The sequence below is a fragment of the Pseudophryne corroboree genome, chromosome 10 (genome assembly GCF_028390025.1).
Source record: "Pseudophryne corroboree isolate aPseCor3 chromosome 10, aPseCor3.hap2, whole genome shotgun sequence".
Taxonomy (NCBI): domain Eukaryota; kingdom Metazoa; phylum Chordata; class Amphibia; order Anura; family Myobatrachidae; genus Pseudophryne; species Pseudophryne corroboree.
The window spans coordinates 364,717,542-364,738,451 of NC_086453.1; the positions used below are offsets into that span (position 1 = coordinate 364,717,542).

Genomic DNA, 20,910 nt, shown 5'->3' on the forward strand with positions numbered 1-20,910 from the left:
ATAAGGAGCTGCGTGTCGCCGCCATTTTCACTCCAGACTTTGAGAGTGAGGGAGACAGACCTCTGTCTCTCTGTGTGTGTGTTGGTGTCGCGTGGGGTCACTGTGTCTGTTGTTACAACATTTAAATATAAATTGAAAAAGAATTAGTATGATGATTTATTTTGCTTTATAATTCATCATGTGATAACACAGATAACCTGGTTACTGATGAATATACATAACTGGATCCTGGTGAATATACTGTACACAGATATTCTGGGCCAGTCACATATAAGAGGGAAGACATGAGAGTCAGCCAGTCTGTGATACAGGAATACAAGATGGATTCCAGCGCCCATAAATTCTATCCTGTACACGGCTTTGATTCTAGAGACCATCTGGAAACATATTTTTCTAACAAACAAGAAATGGGCTTTGGAGATGATTCAATAAAATTTCCAATGGAATGTTTAGACCGTGCATTCAGTGAGGGTATGTATATTATACTATACTGACAGGATGTATACTATACTATACTATACTATACTGACCAACTTACCCTAGTGTGAGTGATTGCATGTACATGATTGTGTATTAGTGAATTTAGACTGTTCTCTCCAATGCATAAAGTGCTTGGACTATATAAATAAATTGTAATAATGATACTTTATGATGGAGGTAAGATTATATATTTATATGCATTAGTTAAAGTGAAGGAATTACTTTTTTAATTTGCTAAATGCAATGCCTATGAGTCTGTCTGTGATGACGTAACATGACTGTGTACAGTACATACTGATTGCCATTGAGTGTTAGGAATATGCATTACATCATTATATCTGTCACTGACATACTGCAGTTACTGTATATTGAGTGTAGATGAAAGAATCCTGTGTAATCACACTGTCAGATGACAAGGACTAGCAGGGGCAACAGTTTGTTTCCATGCCAAGTTCTGTTGTGCTTTGTGTACAGTCACACACGGACATACAGTGTTACATATCATATTAATCAGCCCAGTCTCCTGGTACGGGCTAGGTGCATTGCACTGCAACTGACGCTAGAAGGGAGAACTTTTGGCTCACTTGCACCAGGCATCAGTGATATCTAAGTGTGCATGTTTCCTAAGAGTTTACATTATGGCACATTATGGACACTTCTGAGGTCTGTAAATGTCTGTGTGAATATGCAGGAAAAGTGACCCCAGTTACTGGAAATGCTGATCAAAGAAATACTTACATACCTCATACATTACCCTGAAGCAGCAACAGGTGTGTTGTGAGGAAGTGGCTTACCTGTATCTAGGGATGTGCGGGTTCTCACTTGTGTTGGATAACCAATAAGATAAATCTGGATAAATCTAAACTTGCAATAAATATGGCAAAACGTACTGAGTAAATAACCCGCACATCTCTACCTGTAACAGGACATTACAGAATGATGCATAGTAGAGTAGTGTAGATGCTACATGTTATAGTATATTACACTCTGTAATCACTGGGGTCTTTCCCTGCAGGTCACATTAAGGGAGATCTTTTGATTGACATCAGTATTGGATCCCTCATTCATCATCTCTATGCAGCCAGTGGATATTTCAAACAGATCCTTGTGCTGAAGGTCTCTGAGCAATGTATTATGGAGCTGAACAAATGGATTAACACACGTACCGGAGCATTTGATTGGTCTCACATAATGCCATATATTAAATGCACAGAAGGAAATAGGTAAGAAAACATATCTCCCAAAACATCTATCAAGTGTAAACCCAGTGTCAGCACTTTTCTAAATGCTTTACACTGGGCCTCATTAGCCTGGGCTGAAAGAAATATCTCTGCGGTAAAGCGCATAACATGGTCTCTTGTTACATGTAGTTCACCAGACTTAGCTAATATTACTAAAACCCAAACTGTTTAATTATTTTATTTGAAATAAACAACTTGCTCAAATCCCTGGGTTTTAATTTCATTAATAGCCTAGATCCATATGGATTCTTCTTCTCTTCTCTCCTGAAGTAGCGCAATCAGTAAAAAAAAATAAAAAAAAATTGTGGGGGACATTAAGTTGCACCTTGCAGAATATAGACATGAATTATTCAAAAAGAGCCTTGAAGCACATTACTGGCATGAGTCTGGCTGCAGTATGGGAAACCGTTCTGTTGGCTGTTAGTTATTAATCTCTTGTGGTAAATGAATGAGCATATTATTAAGTTAGATCTATAAAAGTTCTGGAATCTTCTTTTATAAGTCGGATCAGCCAGTGGCGGTCTGGGATTGGGGCATGGTGCCATCTGCCACTTGGGCCGGTATAAATTTGAGCTTCTGGGCCACCTGCAGCCACACTCTGCTTGCACATAGCCAGCTGTGGGAGGCAGGAAGGAGGTAGGTAGAGAGGATGCTCCCCACCTGGCCGCTCTGCACTATAACACAATAATAGTAGCTGGCCGGGCAGCTCCGCCTCCCTGAGATCCTCTCTCACTGACAGTCAGGTGTGACTACGCATGTGCATCGGGGTGCTGCGTGGCGCTGCTGGGGAGCTTGCCATCATCGGACAAGGGGGGTCATTCTGAGTTGTTCGCTCGTTGCAGATTTTCGCAACGGAGCGATTACTGCGAAAATGCGCATGGTACGCAGTGCGCATGCACAAAGTATTTTATCACAAAACTTAGTAGATTTACTCATGGCAGAACGAAGAATTTTCATCGTTGAAGTGATCGGAGTGTGATTGACAGGAAGTGGGTGTTTCTGGGCGGAAACTGACCGTTTTCAGGGAGTGTGCGGAAAAACGCAGGCGTGCCAGGATAAAATGTGGGAGTGTCTGGAGAAACGGGGGAGTGGCTGTCCGAACGCAGGGCGTGTTTGTGACGTCAAACCAGGAATGAAACGGGCTGAGCTGATCGCAGTGTAGGAGTAAGTCTCGAGCTACTCAGAAACTGCTAAGAATTTTCTTTTCGCAATTCTGCTAATTTTTCGTTCGCAATTCTGCTGAGCGAAGATACACTCCCAGAGGGCGGCGGCCTAGCGTGTGCAATGCTTCTAAAAGCAGCTAACGAGCGAACAACTCGGAATCACCCCCAAGAAGAGCTGAGCAGCCACAGGAGACTAGGCAAAAGTAGAGCCGGTAAGTTTGTTTGTACTGCTGAGGGGTGGTTATTGGAGGAACCAGGACGATTACTGTGGAATGGGTGGGGAGAGAGGAGTGTGCTGTGGGGTGGACACTTAAGGGGCCTGAGTAGGGGGTTGATGTGTGGTGGTTGTTGAAGGGGGGAGTGCACTGAAGGGAGATGATGTGAGGTGGACATTAAAAGGGTTAGGGAGTGATGTGAGATGGATATTGTAGGGGGGTGCTGTGTGGGGTGGATAGTGAAGGGGGAGTTCTGTGATAACTGGACATAAAAAGGGGGAAGGGTGCTTGAGGTAGACATGGAAAGGGGGTGAGTGCCGGGTGGTGAGCATTGAAGGTGCAGGGGGCCAGTGAGGTTGTTATTAAAGGTGGGCAGTGCATATCCCATGTCCATCCCGGACAGTGAAGGCCCCGGTGGGACAGCTGTGAGGTGGATATTGATGGGTCCGGAGTGCTGTGGGGTGGTTGTTAGGAGGGACAGGGGAAGTGGGGGGGGTGCAATGAAGTGGATTGTAGAGAAAAGGGGAGGACTGTGAGGTGAACTTTGAAAGGGATGGGGGTGACACATAGACAGTGAAGGAGATAGTAAGTGCTGTAAGGGGCCAGTGAGGGTGTTGGTGAGGTGGACAGTGAGTGCTGTTGCTGGTATAGTGAGGCCAGTGTGTGCTGTGCGGTCAGTGTGTGAAATGTGGAGGAAAGGATAAGTGGGTTAGCTGTGAGGTGAGTGTTGCAAGGGGCTCAGTGTCATTCCTGACACATACCCCTCCAATCTATCCTCAATGCTGCTGCCCAGCTCATCTTCCTCACCTACGCACTACATCCACCTCCCCTCTATTACAAGCCCTTCACTGTTTCCCCTTCCCCTTCAGATTCCATTTTAAGCTTCTCACACTCACTTACAAAGCCCTCTCCCAATACTCTCCCGTTACATTTCTGACCTTATGTCCCTTTACACTACCACACATCCTCTTCACTCTGCTAATGCACGCCGCCTCTCCTGCCTACTTACTACTTCCTCCCACTACTACCTACAAGAATATGCACGTGCTGCTCCCTTTCTCTGGATTCCTCTACCTTTCCCCCTCAGACTATCCACCTCTCTACAAAACTTCAAACGGCTCTCAAGATACACGTCTTCACCAAATCCAGCAATCTCTCATCCTAAGCCCTCTGTGGCCCACGCCCACTTAATACCCCATCTGTGTCACTTCTGTCTGTGTGTCCCTCCTCTTTAGAGTATAAGCTTTCACGGGCAGGTTCCTCTTCCCTCATGTGCTTTTATGTCTCTTATCCTATCTTCTTTTTTATACTCACTTTGTAGTCACCGAATACCTCAGTTTTCTGCTGCCCTGACACTTATTTCATTGCTGTTTACTGGCGCAGTTATATTTATATACCCTGTACTTGTCCTATATTGTATTGAATTGTAAGTCACTGTCTTCATGTTTTGCTTATTTGTTTACTCTGTAATTGGGCGCTGCAGATCCCATGTGGTGCCATATAAATATACGATAATAATAATAAATATAATAATAATATGGAAGGAACAAACAGAGACAGAGAGATATAGAGGATATGAGGGAACAGGGAGGGGAGATATATGGGTAAGGGCTGGTAGGAAAGCAGGGGCCACTTGGTTGCATTTGCCCCCCAGGCTGAAAGTTGCCGGCCAGGATGCTGCATTCTGCATTAGTGGGAACCAGTATACGAGGAAAGGATATAGGACCCTATTCAGTAAGGATTGTACATTCTGCTAAACAACACAATTTACAATCATTTTGCTTGCATACTGGGGGCCACCGATCACAGGGCACTGCCACCACTGTGATCGTGCCGAAATTGTGGACGGCTCCTGCCGGCACAGCCTGGCTGCGGTGGTAGGAGGCCTGCCGCCATATTTTTGATCAGAGTGGCTGAGTCTGATATCACGCAGCTGCTCTGATAACGCCCACTCCACACACCCCATTCAGAAGACTCCGCCCCGGTTTCCCTCCCGCCGCCCCTCCCCCCCTGCAATGCTTTGTCTCCGCCTTCGGAAATGGAGCATTGCCACCCCCACCCCCACCCTGCGAATGCCTCTGCCTGTCAATCAGGCAGAGGGGTTCGTATGTACTTTGGGTCACCCACAGTAAATGCGGGCGCATGCACATAGTGCCCCCTGTACCAGTGACGCTTATACAAGATGCAATGCTCCCTGTAGCAGTGATGCTTACACAAGCAACACCCGCTGTACCAGTGACGCTTACACACGTAATGCCCCCTGTACCAGTGACGCTTACACACGCAACACCCCCTGTACCAGTGATGCTTATACAAGATGCAATGCTCCCTGTAGCAGTGACACTTACACAAGCAACACCCCCTGTACCAGTGATGCTTGCACACATAATGCCCCCTGTACCAGTGACGCTTGCACATGCAACACCCCCTGTACCAGTGATGTTTACACACGCAACACCCCCTGTACCAGTGACACTTGCACACGTAATGCCCTCTGTAGCAGTGATGCTTACACACATTATGCTGCACAGTCACACATACACACATACACATACTGTACATACATTACACACATACAGTACAGTCACACATACATATACACAGATACTGTATACATACACACACAGATACTGTATACGTATACACTCACACACACTTTCACTCTTTCCAGCCACTTGCATAAAGAAGTCTGGCAACTCGTCCTTCTGTTTTGCAGGCTGCAGCCTTGCCCCGTGTTGCCCCCCCCCATTCCTGTGTAGCTCCTCCCTTTAAGAACCGCCCAGCACACTGCACTGTAAGGTGAGTGTGTGACAGGGGAGGGGGAGAGGAGGCTTCATGATGCCGGCGCCATTGCCTGTCATAGAGCGTGACAGGCGCAGCAGCTGGCAGCAGCATGTATAGATAGATCTACTGTATATATACATTCTTTTCTTTTAATGCAATTCCATCAACGTCGTCGGCTAAGACCGATGCCCAATGTCATAGAGGCCATGCAAAATCCAAGAAGCAAAAATGAATAACCAAAAAACAATTATCTGATAAGAAACATAAAATTGGAAGTATGCCATTCACGACACAAAGTGGCAAGGAAAGGCTAAGGCTTTGGCCTATGTTCATGACTGGTAGATCAGCTTCTCATAAAGATGGAAGCGCTCCTCCCTCTTGAAAAAGAAAAAAAAATAAAGCACAGGAAAAAACAACTGTGCATTCAGAGTTATTAAAAATCCCCAAGGAGAGTCCAAGTGTGCCTAGGCCTCACCTTCCAAAGACTGTATGGGAAGATGAGGCTCCTATGACCATTTTCACACCATCTGCAAATGCTGGGAGGAGCACTGCCATCCAGTTGCTGATATTGAGATTGAGGATGTCACTGTAGAAGTACACCAGGATAAGGAGATTATTGGTGTAGCTGGCGCTGAGGAGGAAGTTGATGATGAGGATTCTGATGGTGATGTGGTTTGTTTGAATAAGGCACCAGTGGAGACAGTTGTTGGCTATGAGATGAAAACACTCTTTGTCATGCATGGGCAAAATACCAAAAAATCCACCTCTTCGGTGTGGAATTATTTCTCTGTGAGGATGTAAACACTGAAGGGGGTGAAGAATCGGAGGATGAGGATGACATGTTGCCTCTGTAAAGCCAGTTTCTGCAGGGAGTGAATAATTGCTTCTTTTTTGTTGGGGGCCCAAACAAAGCAATCATTTATGCCACAGTCATATGGAAAACCATTTAGCTGAAATGCTTTGTTTGTTAAGGCGTGCATGTCCTGTTTATAAAACATAAGGGTGGGAAGGCAAAAGTACAATTTCATCTTGCACGTCTTTTCTTTGTCTACCACATCATTCCAGGGGTGCTGCCCTATATGGGTGCTGCCCCTCTGCCCTATGAGTCCAGGGTTGCTGTCCCACTGCCATTTAAGTCCAGGGGTGCTGTTGCCTGCCTATGTAATTATCCAGGGTTGCTGCCTATGCTGTATAAGACCAGGGGTGTTGCCTATCTGCTGTATAAATCCAGAGGCACTGCCATATAATTCCAGAGGTGCTGCTGTATTTGATCCTAGCTTTAAAATAAAACCTAGAGCAGAATATCAAACAAGCTTCAACATCACAACCAGATTTATGTAAACATATAGCCGCAAAGTTAGAAATGGAAATTGCAATTTTGACAAAGCGTTTTTTTAATAAAGTGAAGAGAGACCACATTTGTGGCCAAAGTCAGTCAGACTCAGAAGAGACAATCATAATCCAGTGGAACGTGACATGGCAACATCTACTACTTCATTTTCTCTGGCAACTGCCGGAGAAAACTAGATTCTCTAAACACACCTATGTCTTTATCTCTGCCATATAATTCCAGGGGTGCCCATTCTGAACCCATTTATCTCTAGCAGATATATATTCTATTGTGCACTGTGTACCCAGCATTAGAGAGAGGTTCTTCTCAATTATTTCATGTTAGAGACTCAAATGAATGGCTCCATTTAGTCAATCTTAATTTTGATTTATTATTAATGTTCCACATTTTGGGATTATTTACAAGATGCACATTTGTTGTACAGGGTACTTTTCCTTTATTTTGTAAATGTTTTCTCCTTAATAATTGTACAATATAAGGGCTACATAGGGTTATCGCAAGACCTTGTGGTGTTAGAAGAACAGAGTTTCAGAGATCTTCCTTTTCATCAGCTTTCCATTGCACTACAGCACTAGATGGGCCAGGAGTTCATGTGACGCACAAACAGTTACTGAATAAGGGCACAGTATGGAGTCTCATGGTGGCTTACAGCCAGGAAGAAATCTGGCTTGCCAGACTGAGGCATTCTGTGGGAAAAGAGGTTAGCATTGCTTCCTCCCACAGTCCTACTTGTAATATGAAAAGAGTTTAGACTGTGGAGTGGTAATCTTCACTAGGGCTTGGGCTGTATTACAAAAAAAAATCACTGCACGGTCCTGCTTAGTACTGTACCGAACCCACCCGAACTCAACTTGCCCCATCCAGGGTTGCTGTGGGGGCTCAGGAGAGGCTGATAAAACATCTGCTGTGCTGCTTTCTTTAAAAAAAAAATGAATAAAATAAACAAGACACACAGGTATGCTCACATGCATGTAACTGGGACACACAGGTATGCTCACATATGTGTTACTGGGAGCTGAGAAAAATGAAATGAAGGCTTCTGTCACAAAATATAAAAATTAAAATGCAATTAAAAATTGAAAAAAAGAAACCCACGAGATTTAAAAAAAAAATAAGTCTCCACACTACGTGGATGGGAAAATATAAAATCTTGATCCTGTGGTATACACCAGTTTATTTGCATCCCAGCATTAAATCCAAGATTATCTTAATTCCTTAAAATGGAGAAGGGGGTACAAATTAGGAGGCTTTGGCCCCTAGTTTTTCAGTTTGTCCAGTAATGTGGTAATTATACATTTGCTTGGTTAAAGCCCTTTCTGTTCCATACCAATATAGGAGTGGAATTGAAAGCTTGTGTGTTGTTCCTGATTGCATGTGCCTCTCTAATTTTTAATCACCTTCTTGACACTGTCTTCTTCCTCTTGCCTCTTCTCATAATGTGAAAAGTCATCAAATATGGAGGTGGTATGTTTGTAGCTAGCTATGATTTGAAGAACCTTTTCCAGGGGGACCACCTGTCGCTGAAATTATGGGTTTATTAAACTGTGCATGTCCTGTTTAGACAACATAGGGTGAGTGGGAGGGCCCCAGGACAATTCCATCTTGCACCTCATTTCTTTTGCATTATGTGATCTTTGGGGTCTAGTTGTTAAAACTGCCATCCTGTCTGAAACTGCAGTGCCACTCCAAGATGGGCCATGAGTTTGTGCCACAGACTTGTGTCGCTAAGCTTAGTCATCCAGCTACCTCGGTGAAACATTTTGGCCTAAAAATAATATTGTGAGGTGTGAGGTGTTCAGAATAGACTGGAAATGAGTGGAAATAAATGTTATTGAGGTTAATAATACTGTAGGATCAAAAATGCCCCCAAATTCTGTGATTTTAGCTGTTTTTATGTTTGTTTGTTTGTTTGTTTGTTTGTTTATTTATTTGTTTTAAATCCAGATCCAAAACCAAAACTAGAAAGGGTGGTTTTGACAAAACCAATTCAGATACAAAACAAAAACAAAAAACCTGAAAAGTGTTCACCGCACATCTCTACTTAATACAGTATGTTTACCTTTAGATCTAGGCTTCAGCACCACAAATGACCTGTGAACCATATAACAAGATCTTACTCCTGACAGAAACTCTGGTCCAAACAGGTCTGCATGTGAGAGACTAAAATAGTCCAGATCATAGGTGTTTCTACAATGGGTGCAGTGTGTGCGGTGCACACGGGCACCTGAGTGTTATTCTATACAAAACTTCAGACTGTAACAATCATAATAAATGTTTCTGTGCTAACAGATTACTTTGTATACTAATAGCCAGGACCGCACTAATCGTACAAACAGGGATATTCATACAGTATATCTATGGCTTTTTATTAATTCCGCTGATATCAGCTTTTTTATTGTGTTATATTTGTTTTTGTTTTTTTGTGTGAACATTATGGTTTGTTTTCTATGCATATTAAATGTATCTCATTTGTACTTTACATTCCCGGCTCTTCTGACTGATAAACCTATTATTTAGAAAGCAAAGTTTCTGATCCCATGAGCACTTCTATTTATTCTGTTTCGAGCATACAGATTACCCTTCCTTTCTGCCTTGCCCAGGACATATAGCAGAGGACCTGCTGCAACTATCAGTTTGATTATTTTTCTCAGAGTTTTATTTAAGAAATCAGCAGTTTATCAAACAATAATGTATTAAAAATTGCATTAAAAAATGGGAGAAAGAATTGGCTCATCCCCCAAGAACCATCCCTTACACTCTCTACATCTGAGGTCCATACTATACGCATCTTCCAACCTGTCCATCTACGAGTAGCTGTCATTTACCGCCCCCCTGGTATGTCCTCCAAATTCCTTGACAACTTTGCTTCCTGGCTTCCTAACTTCCTTTCTTCTGACATTCCCTCCATTATCTTAGGCGACTTCAACATCCCAATTGATATCCCCACAAAATCCTCTGCCTCTAAACTCCTTAACCTTACATCTTCACTTGGTCTCTCCAAATGGACCTCCTCCCCCTCCCATGTGAAAGGGAGCACACTGGATCTGGTCTTCATTCATCGCTGTGATAATTCTGATTTCTCCAACTCCCCATGTATCCTCTCAGACCACCACCTGCTCTACTTTAACTTATCACTCTCTGCTACTCCATCTCTACCTCCTAAGGCTACCATCACTAAATGCAACATTGAGGCTATCGACACCACTTCCCTATCCTCCCTACTCGACTCACTTCTCCCTCCTATACTGTTTCTCTCATGCCCTGAACAAGCCACATCCATGTACAATGCTTCCCTTACTTCTGCTCTCAACTCTGTTGCTTCACCAACCAATATTCGCCCTCGCAGATCAATACCTCAACCGTGGCACACCAAATGCACCAGAGAGATGCAAAAATGCTCACATATTGCTGAGTGACAGTGGAGGAAATCACGCTCCCAGACAGACTTTCTCCATTTCAAACTTATGTTCTCTTAATTCAGTGTTGCCCTTTCCTTCACTAAACAGTCATGCTTCCAAATCCTCATATCCTCCCAGTCTGCCAATCCATGGCGCCTCTTTGCCACTCTCAACTCCCTCCTCTGCCCACCCGCATCTTGTCTCCCCCTCACTCTCTGCTCTTGACTTTGCCACTTACTTCACATCCAAAATTGACTCCATACATCAGGACATTGCATCCCACCAAAAATATCAGCAACCACCAACCTCCTATCCCTTACCACCCCTACCATTCTCTCTTACCAACTCTGACATCTTTTTCCCATGTATCTGGTGAGGAAGTCATGGCCCTTATCCGTTCCTCAACCCCTCCACCTCCTCACTTGAAACTGTCCCCTCCAACCTCCTCCGCTACCTCTCTCTCTCTGTCTGCGCCCTTCTTGCCCACCTCCTCAATCTCTCCCTCTCATCAGGCACTGTCCACTCTGCCTTCAAGCAAGCAGTCATCTCACCTATTTTTGAAAAAACCTACCCTTGATCCACACACTCTCTCCAACTATCGACCAATCTCTCTTCTTCCTTTTACCTCCAAACTCCTTGAGCGTATTGTCTATAACTGCCTGACTGCCTTTCTTTCCCCCCACTCACTACTTGACCCATTCCAGTCTGGCTTCCATTCTCTCCACTCCACTGAAACTGACCTCACAAATGTCTGCAATGACCTCATATCTGCTAAATACAAGGGTCACTATTCTTTGCATATTCTACTTGACCTCTCTGCTGCTTTTGACACTGTGGACCACCCTCTCCTTCAGCAAATCCTTCATTCCCTTGATTTATGTGATACTTTCCTCTCCTTGTTGTCCTCCAACCACTCTGACCATTCCTTCTCTGTCTCCTCTCATGGCTCCACCTCCCCCCACTTTCACTAACTGTAGGAGTCCCCAAAGGCTCTGTTCTCTCTAGGAGAACTCATTAGCTCTTTTGACTTACAATATCAACTCTATGCTGATGATACTCAAATCTACCTTTCCTCCCCTGACCGCTCTCCTGCTCTCCTCAATCGTGTCTCCAACTGTCTCTCTGCTATCTCTTCTTGGATGTTCCAGCACTTTCTTAAACGTAACATCTCTAAAACTGAGCTGATCATCTTCCCTCAATTTCATTATCTATAGATGGTACTACTATCTCCTCTAGCCCCCAAGTGCGCTGTCTTGGAGTGAACCTTGACTCCTCCCTCTTCTTCAAACCACACATTCAGCACCTATCACAAACCTGTCATTTTTATATCAAAAATATTTCCAGGATCAGACCCTTTCTCACCCAGGATGCTACTAAGACCCTTATCCACTCACTGGTTATCTCCAGACTGAAATACTGTAATCTCCTCCTGACTTGCATCCCTAACACATACATATCTCCACTCCAATCTATCCTCAATGCTGCTGCCTGGATCATCTTCCTCACCAAACACACTACATCCACCTCCCCGCTCTTACTAGCCCTTCACTGGCTCCCCTTCCCCTTCAGAAACCATCTCAAGCTTCTAACACTTACTTATAAAGCCCTCACCCACTCCTCTCCTAGTTACATCTCTGACCTCATCTCCCTTTACACTCCCACCTGTCCTCTTCGTTCTGCTAATGCATGCCACCTCTCCTGCCTTCTGATTAGCTCCTCCCACTCCTACCTACAAAATTTTGGACAGACTGCTCCCTTTTTCTGGAATTCTCTAACTCTCCCCCTCAGACTCTCCACCTCTCTACAAAACTTCAAATGGACTCTCAAGACACACGACTTCTCCAAACCCATCTCTCATCCTAAGCCTTCTGTGGCCCACGCTCACTTTCTACCCCATCTGTGTCACCCCTGTTTGTGTGCCCCTCCCCTTTAGAATGTAAGCTCTCACAAGCATTGTCCTCTTCCCTCATGTGCTTTTACGTCTCTTACTTAACCTATCTTTTCAATACTCCCTTTGATGGCACCAAATCCTTCAGTTTTCTGCTACCCTGATACTTATTTCAGTGCTGTATACTGATGCAGCTATGTCTATATACCCTGTACATGTCCTATATTGTATTGAACTGTAAGTCACTGTCTTCACGTTTTGATTATTTGTTTACTCTACAATTGGGCGCTGCGGATCCCACGCGGCACCATATTAATGGGTGTGGTTCATCAAATCGACAGTGTCTAGGTCGACAATGTTTAGGTCGACCACTATAGGTCAACAGTCACTAGGTCGACATGGATGGAAGCTCGACATGGTTTCTAGGTCGACATGTGCTAGGTCGACAGGTCTAAAGGTCGACATGAGGATTTTTTTTTTTGGGTGTCGTTTTCTTCGTAGAGTGACCGGGATCCCAAATTAGTGCACCGCGTCCCCTCGCATGGCTCGCTTCGCTCGCCATGCTTCGGGCATGGTGCCTTCGCTCCGCTACCGCTTTGCTCTGCACACTTTACGTTCCAATCGTAGTCCACGTGGATCGTTAAGTATGAAAAAATTCAAAAAAAGAAAAAAAATGTGAAAAACTCATGTCGACCTTTAGACCTGCCGACCTAGCACATGTCGACCTATAAACCCTGTCGACCTTCCATCCATGTCGACCTAGTGACTGTCGACCTATAGTGGTCGACCTAAACATTGTTGACCTAGACACTGTCGATCTTCAGACCGGATCCCCATATTAATAAATGATAATAATAATAATAATGATAATAATAATAATAATAGTAATTGGCACATCAAGCAGGCCTATGAGAATCCTCAGCACCATATAATATTATTCTATAAGTGTAGACAAGAATGCCTGATTAAAATTTTCAGCACCTCAGATTGTGAATGCAAAGCCCAGTGTGAGGACAGAGTATAGGTTAGGCAGAAGTGTCCTGGCAGCTAGAGCCACCCCTGTGATCTGGCATTAGGATTCCCATTCGGAAGTGTGTAAATTATTAGGAAGGGAAAGTTTTGGAAAGAATTGGCCATCAGTCACATTATCTCTTATTCTGAGATGGGTTTCTAATGTGTGTTTTGTATACTCAGGCCTGCTACAGTCAGATGCAAAATACACAGTATACCTGTGACAGAATCTAGCGCTGCACGTTCTATCATCGGTCTCTGACAGAAAGCTCCTCAGTGGGAAGGACCAGCATTGGGTTTGTCATCAGAGTACCCTTAAATCATTTTTCAGGTCTCCACTTACAGCCAACTCCGGGCAGAGGTATATTGCCAGCTATGGGCAGTACTGATCTATCAGCTCCGGGCAGAGGTATATTGCCAGCTATGGGCCGTTCTGTTCTGCCAGCTCCGGGCAGAGGTATATTGCCAGCTACGGGCAGTACTGTTCTGCCAACTCCGGGCAGAGGTATATTGCCAGCTTTTGTCAGTACTGATCTATCAGCTCTGGGCAGAGGTATATTGCCAGCTATGGGCAGTACTGTTCTGCCAGCTCCGGGCAGAGGTATATTGCCAGCTATGGGCAGTACTGATCTATCAACTCCGGGCAGAGGTTTATTGCCAGCTACGGGCAGTACTGTTCTGCCAGCTCCGGCCAAGGTATATTGCCAGCTACTGGCAGTACTGTTCTGTCAGCTCTGGGCAGAGGTATATTGCCAGCTATGGGCAGTACTGATCTATCAGCTCCGGGCAGAGGTATATTGCCAGCTACGGGCAGTACTGTTCTGCCAGCTCCGGGCAGAGGTATATTGCCAGCTACAGGCAGTACTGTTCTGTCAGCTCTGGGCAGAGGTATATTGCCGGCTTTGGGCAGTACTATTCTGTCAGCTCCAGGCAGAGGTATATTGCCGGATATAGGCTGTAATGTTCTGTCAGCTCCAGGTAGAGGTATATTGCCAGCTACAGGCAGTACTGTTCTGTCAGCTCCAGGCAGAGGTATATTGCCAGCTCCGGGCAGTACTGTTCTGTCAGCTCTGGGAAGAGGTATATTGCCAGCTACGGGCAGTACTGTTCTGCCAGCTCCGGGCAGAGGTATATTGCCAGCTATGGGCAGTACTGATCTATCAGCTCCAGGCAGAGGTATATTGCCAGCTATGGGCAGTACTGTTCTCTCAGCTACGGGCAGAGGTATATTGCCAGCTATGGGCAGTACTGTTCTGCCAGCTCCGGGCAGAGGTATATTGCCAGCTATGGGCAGTACTGATCTATCAGCTCCAGGCAGAGGTATTTTGCCTGCTACAGGCAGTACTGTTCTGTCAGCTCTGGGCAAAGGTATATTGCCAGCTATGGGCATTACTGTACTGTCAGATCTGGGCAGAGGTATATTGCCAGCTACAGGCAGTACTGTTCTGTCAGCTCTGGGCAGAGGTATATTGCCAGCTATGGGCAGTACTGATCTATCAGCTCCAGGCAGAGGTATATTGCCAGCTATGGGCAGTACTGATCTATCAGCTCCGGGCAGAGGTATATTGCCAGCTATGGGCAGTACTGTTCTGTCAGCTCTGGGCAGAGGTATATTGCCAGCTATTGTCAGTACTATTCTGTCAGCTCCAGGCAGAAGTATATTGCTGGCTACGGGCAGTACTGTTCTGTCAGCTCTGGGAAGAGGTATATTGCCAGCTAAGGGCAGTACTGTTCTGCCTGCTCCGGGCAGAGGTATATTGCCAGCTATGGGCAGTACTGTTCTCTCAGCTACGGGCAGAGGTATATTGTCAGCTACGGGCAGTACTGTTCTGCCAGCTCCGGGCAGAGGTATATTGCCAGCTATGGGCAGTACTGATCTATCAGCTGTAGGCAGAGGTATATTGCCAGCTATGGGCAGTACTGATCTATCAGCTCCGGGCAGAGGTATATTGCCAGCTACGGGCAGTACTGTTCTGCCAGCTCCGGGCAGAGGTATATTGCCAGCTACAGGCAGTACTGTTCTGTCAGCTCCAGGCAGAGGTATATTGCTAGCTCCGGGCAGTACTGTTCTGTCAGCTCTGGGCAGAGGTATATTGCCAGCTACGGGCAGTACTATTCTGTCAGCTCCAGGCAGAGGTATATTGCCAGCTATTGGTAGTACTGTTCTGTCAGCTCTGGGCAGAGGTATATTGCCAGCTACGGGCAGTACTGTTCTGTCAGCTCTGGGCAGAGGTATATTGCCAGCTATAGGCAGTACTATTCTGTCAGCTCCAGGCAGAGGTATATTGCCAGCTATTGTCAGTACTGTTCTGTCAGCTCTGGGCAGAGGTATATTGCCAGCTATGGGCAGTACTGTTCTGTCAGCTCCGGGCAGAGGTATATTGCCAGCTATTGTCAGTACTGTTCTGTCAGCTCTGGGCAGAGGTATATTGCCAGCTATGGGCAGTACTATTCTGTCAGCTCCAGGCAGAGGTATATTGCCAGCTATTGTCAGTACTGTTCTGTCAGCTCTGGGCAGAGGTATATTGCCAGCTACAGGTAGTACTGTTCCTGTCAGCTCTGGATAGGTTTGCCTGCTATGGGCAGTTTCAGGGAGTGATAAAATAGATTGGCCTGAACAGGCATCCCTGTGAGAAATCCATATTACTTGTATTTATATAGTTAGATTTGACAGCAACAAATTTACCATAATATGGAGATAAGACCTGAGTGATAAGCTGAAAGTAGTACCTATGTGAATTGGACATCAGGGATTATTTCTGAAGAATTTCTCATTCCCTCTGATAAATACTTTCTCTCACATGAGGGAGTAGTGGACACTGAAATAACCTTTACCAAAGTTTTTATGTCCATTGTTGCAATATATGAGGAAAAAACAGTGTGTCAGCCTGTGTCCGTTTGGATGGTTGACCATGTTATGGTCGACAGTCATTAGGTCGACCACTATTGGTCGACTTTGACATGGTCGACATGGACACATTGACATGGATGACATGGACACATTGTCGACACATGAAAATGGTCGACAGATTAAATGTCGCCATGTGAAAAGGTCGACATGAGTTTTTTTTTTTTTTAAATCGTGGAACTTTTCCATACTTTACGATCGTGATCTACGATTGGGAATGGTAATCTGTGCTGAGCACAGCGGTAGTGGAGCAAGGCACCTTGCCTGAAGCATGGCGAGTGAAGCAAGCCATGCGAGGGGACGCGGTGCACTAATTGGGATTCCCCGTCACTTTACACAAAAAACTACACAAAAAAGTAAAAAAACTCATGTTGACCTTTTCATGTGTCGACCTTTCAGGTGTCGACCATTTATGTGTCGACCATTTGTCCATGTTGACCATGCCAATGTTGACCAATAGTGTTCGACCTAATGACTGTCGACAATAACATGGTCGACCATTCATACCGGAACCGTGTCAGCCAGAGAGACTGAGCCTGCGTCCTCATCCTTCAGTGCTGAAGAAAAATCTGATTCAGTCCTGCCCAGCTGACAGTTTGCATGTGACCTTTGCACAACCTAGCCTGCTGGGCAAGTGCAATTTCACTGTTAGTGTTGGCAAGTTAGGGTGGGGCCACACATAGCGGCCAAGCGGGTCCCGTTCAGTGGGAACCGCTTGGCCGAAAGGAGAGTGCACATGGGCACTTATGCAGGTGTCAACAGATGTGCGGCAGTCTCGCTGTCGCCGGATCCAAATGCAACATGCTGCGGTTGGGCCGGATAGCAGGATGAAAGGATTTCAGTGTTAACACATACATTTCAATGCATGTGTTCACACAGTGTGGCTGTGGTGTGTTCTATGAAATCCCGTGTGTCTCTAACCAGATCCTGTTCTGTGGCATCCTGCAGAACACCCCCTCATAGCAAAGTTGGTCCCATTCAGCAGGACCCGCTTGACACTATGTGTGGCCCCAGCTTTAGTGATTTAAAAATTTTCCTTCCCTGCCTTCCAGCAGAAAATCATGATGCTTGCTACATAACCCACCAGTTGTTGTTAGGTAGCTATCCTCCCGACAAACAAATACAAATATCTCACATACTGTTATCATAATATACTATTTATTGAGACACACTGTTCTGCATTGACTTAGTCACGAGTACGAATGGGCTCAGCCAGGCATGGCTAGTCATTGCTGTGATGCGTATGCATGTACGTATACATTGCGGCAGTGATGAGCCTGGCTATATCTGTAAATCTCCTAGTCCAGAAGTTCTCAAACTTTTTGAATCACGGCGCCCTACAGTACCAAAAATCCTTTCACTGCACCCATAGGCTAAAAGTTATTTTATTGAGTCATTAAGAAAGAAATATTAAATTAAGTAAATTGTCTTTTTATGTCATCATTAGGTTCAATTGTGTGGTGAGGGGCAATATCTGCTTCTGTTTGTCCACATATATTATGAGTAGCAGCCACCAGCACTGGTTTTTGCCTATTACATTGACCATAAATAATTTGAATTAGTCCTGGACCATAAATCAAAGGCTCCCCTGCAAGTTCCCTGAGGCACGCCATGGAGCCACAGTTTAAGAACCACTGTCATAATTGAAAAAAACATCTCAAAGAATTAAATGTACCTGACTTTAGTCTAGTTCTAATGTTTCTGATAATATAAACAAGTGTAATACCTGCAGAATGCTAATGCTTCATATCTAACTGATACAATCTGTATTGCCACTTTTCTGACCTGGTCAGAGTCAGACTGGCCCACAGGGGTACAGGGAAAACCCCCACTGAGCCCCATTGTCTGTCTCCTCCTCTAGGAATCAGTTTCCAACTGTGCACTTGAAGTTTGTCATAGGCACATAGGCGCAGCACACTGAGCCAGAACGTGGGGGTAGGAGATACTATGACACATATGTTTGATCAAATTCTCTTTGGTATGCCTAATTCAGAACTGGTCACCTTAGCAGCAGCCGCATTGTACGTGAGCACACAGTGAGATGCAACAGCACCTCACTTGTGTGATTGCTTCTGCCTGATTGGCAGGTAGATGCAGGGATGGATCCAGAGGGGGCATGACACACTGCTGTGTGACCCTCCCTAACTGGTTGCCACAAATGTCAGTCTGCCCATCAGCCCTCCCCTGGGCAGGCTTTCTTGATCAGCCCAGCAGCTCCACCTCCAGCATTAAACTTGCAGGGATAGGCTTGATAGGTATTGGTTCTCTGCACACATGTGACATGTTCAGTGCTGAGGAGCCCAGTAGCTAATGTTCAGGGCTCAGTGACAGCCCATATATCAACCCGGGATCTGGAGGAGTCAGACAGAGTCAGCGCCACCGAGGGAAGAAGCGCCACCACAGGGACTGAGGCAACTAGCAAGAAGTCCCAGACAGGTCAGTCACTGTGGTCACGTGGACACCGATGTTGCCGTCCATGCACCCAGCAAGGAGGATGTTAAATGAAGCAGAAGATGACTCCATTGCCCTGGCCCCTACTTTCTTCAGTCTGGGATAGAATCAGTGGGTGAGTAGTGGTGCTGCTGGGTGTGGGGAGAAGGGGCAGGGCCAGAAGGTGAAGGATAGAAGGCTGCTGCTGAGGAGGGAAGTCTGGAATGGGTGAGGTTGGCTGCTGGCTGCTGCTGAGGCCTGGGGAGGAAGTAAATGAGGAGCAGAGTAGCAGTGCTGGGTGTAGATAGAACGTAGAGAAGGGCCAGAAGTTGGAAATTATAAAGCTACATCTGAGGAGGGGAGTGAGGTTGGCTGCTTCTCAGTGGTGGGAAGGGGGTGACTTGTCTACAATGAGAACAGAGGAGGCGTTCTGAGCAGGAGTCTGAGTCTATTTCGGGACTTCCTGTTAGACATGGAAACCAGAACGGGGCAAAACATCATCATGCCACTGTCGGATTCTCATGGATTTTGTATTCCATTTAAGGAGCCTGGCATTGCCGCCATTTTCACTACAGACTTGGAGAGTGAGGAAGACAGACCTCTGACTCTCTGTGTGTGTGGTGGTGTCAGGTGGGGTCAGTGTGTGCTCTGTAGGTGTGCTGTTCCTATCACTGTGGAGTCCCTGTGCTGATAGGGTAGCTGTCCTGGTTGTCACTGGTGTTTCATATTCCATTAGGGAAGCTGCAGCTGTACATGGGTGTTTCTGCCCTGGCTGTCACCGAGTTGTACAGCAGGCAGGGGCACAGTCCTCCTGTATGCAGTGAAAATACAGAGGCTCTGGCTGTAAAAAATCAGGGGTGAAGTGCAAACAAATGTACACTGGCCCTGTCTTGTATGCTGTAAAAATTCTGGGTTCAGTGAAAAAAATGTACACTGGCCCTGTCTTGTGTGCTGTAAAAATTATGGGGTACTGCTGTTAAAATAAAAGTACACTGGTCCTGTATGCTGTAAAATACAGGAGTGCTGTTGTTAAAATAAAAGTACACTGGTCCTGTATGCTGTAAAAATACATGGGTGTTGCTGTTAAAATAAAAGTACACTGGTCCTGTATGCTGTAACAAAAAAATGGGTGCTGCTGTTAAAATAAAATTACACTAGTCCTGTATGCTGTAAAAGAACAAGGGTGCTGCTGTTAAAATGAAAGTACACTGGTCCTGTATGCTGTAAAATACAGGGGTGCATTGAAAATAATTGGACACTGGCCTTTGCTTGTATGCTGTAAAATTACAGGGGTGTTTTGAAAAGTTGGCCATGGGATGAAAAAGCCCATTGTCATGCCTGGGCAAAATACCAAAAGAGCCACCTCTTTGGTGAGGAATTAATTCTCCACAAATCTGGGCACCAGATGTCAAGCCATATGTTGCCTTTGTCAATCCATAATAAGTGTGGGTAAGGACATCAATCACCTAGCAACATCCTCTCTTATACGTCACCAGCAGTGCATTCATCATAAGTCATTGTCAAGTTCACAAACTTTCAGTAATAGCATGTGCAGTCCACTGACACCTAAATGATGTGGTTTGTTTGAATATTATCTATCTATGAGGGTGAGGATGTAAACACTGAAGGGGGGAATCTGGGGATGAGAATGACATCTTGCCACTGTAGAGCCAGTTTGTGCAAGGAGAGATTAATTGCTTAAATTTTGGTGGGGTCCTAAACAAACCAATCATTTCAACCACAGTCGTGTGGCAGACCCTGTCGCTGAAATTATTGGTTTGTTAAAGTATGCATGTCCTGTTTATACAACATAAAGTTGGGTGGGAGGGCCAAAGGACAATTCCATCTTTCACATCTTTTCTTTGCCACATCATTCCAGGGGTGCTGCCCTATGTGGGGTGCTGCCCCTCTACACTATCAGTCCAGGGGTAATGCCCCACTGCCATTTAAGTCCAGGGGTGCTGTTGCCTGTCTGCTGTGCTATGTATTTCTCCAGGGGGGCTGCCTATGCTGTATAAATCCAGGGGTGCTACCGTATAAT

General features: G+C 45.4%; 1 protein-coding gene across 1 annotated transcript in view; it reads left to right on the plus strand.

Moving 5' to 3' along the window:
- Positions 1-320: 320 nt before the first annotated feature.
- The window catches only part of LOC134965380 (indolethylamine N-methyltransferase-like), a 28,404-nt gene continuing 7,814 nt past the window's right edge, over positions 321-20,910 (plus strand). Inside the window, exons 1-2 of the mRNA XM_063941845.1 lie at positions 321-471; positions 1,496-1,703. Of these exons, the coding sequence (XP_063797915.1) occupies positions 321-471; positions 1,496-1,703 (359 nt within the window). The remainder of the gene's footprint in view (positions 472-1,495; positions 1,704-20,910) is intronic.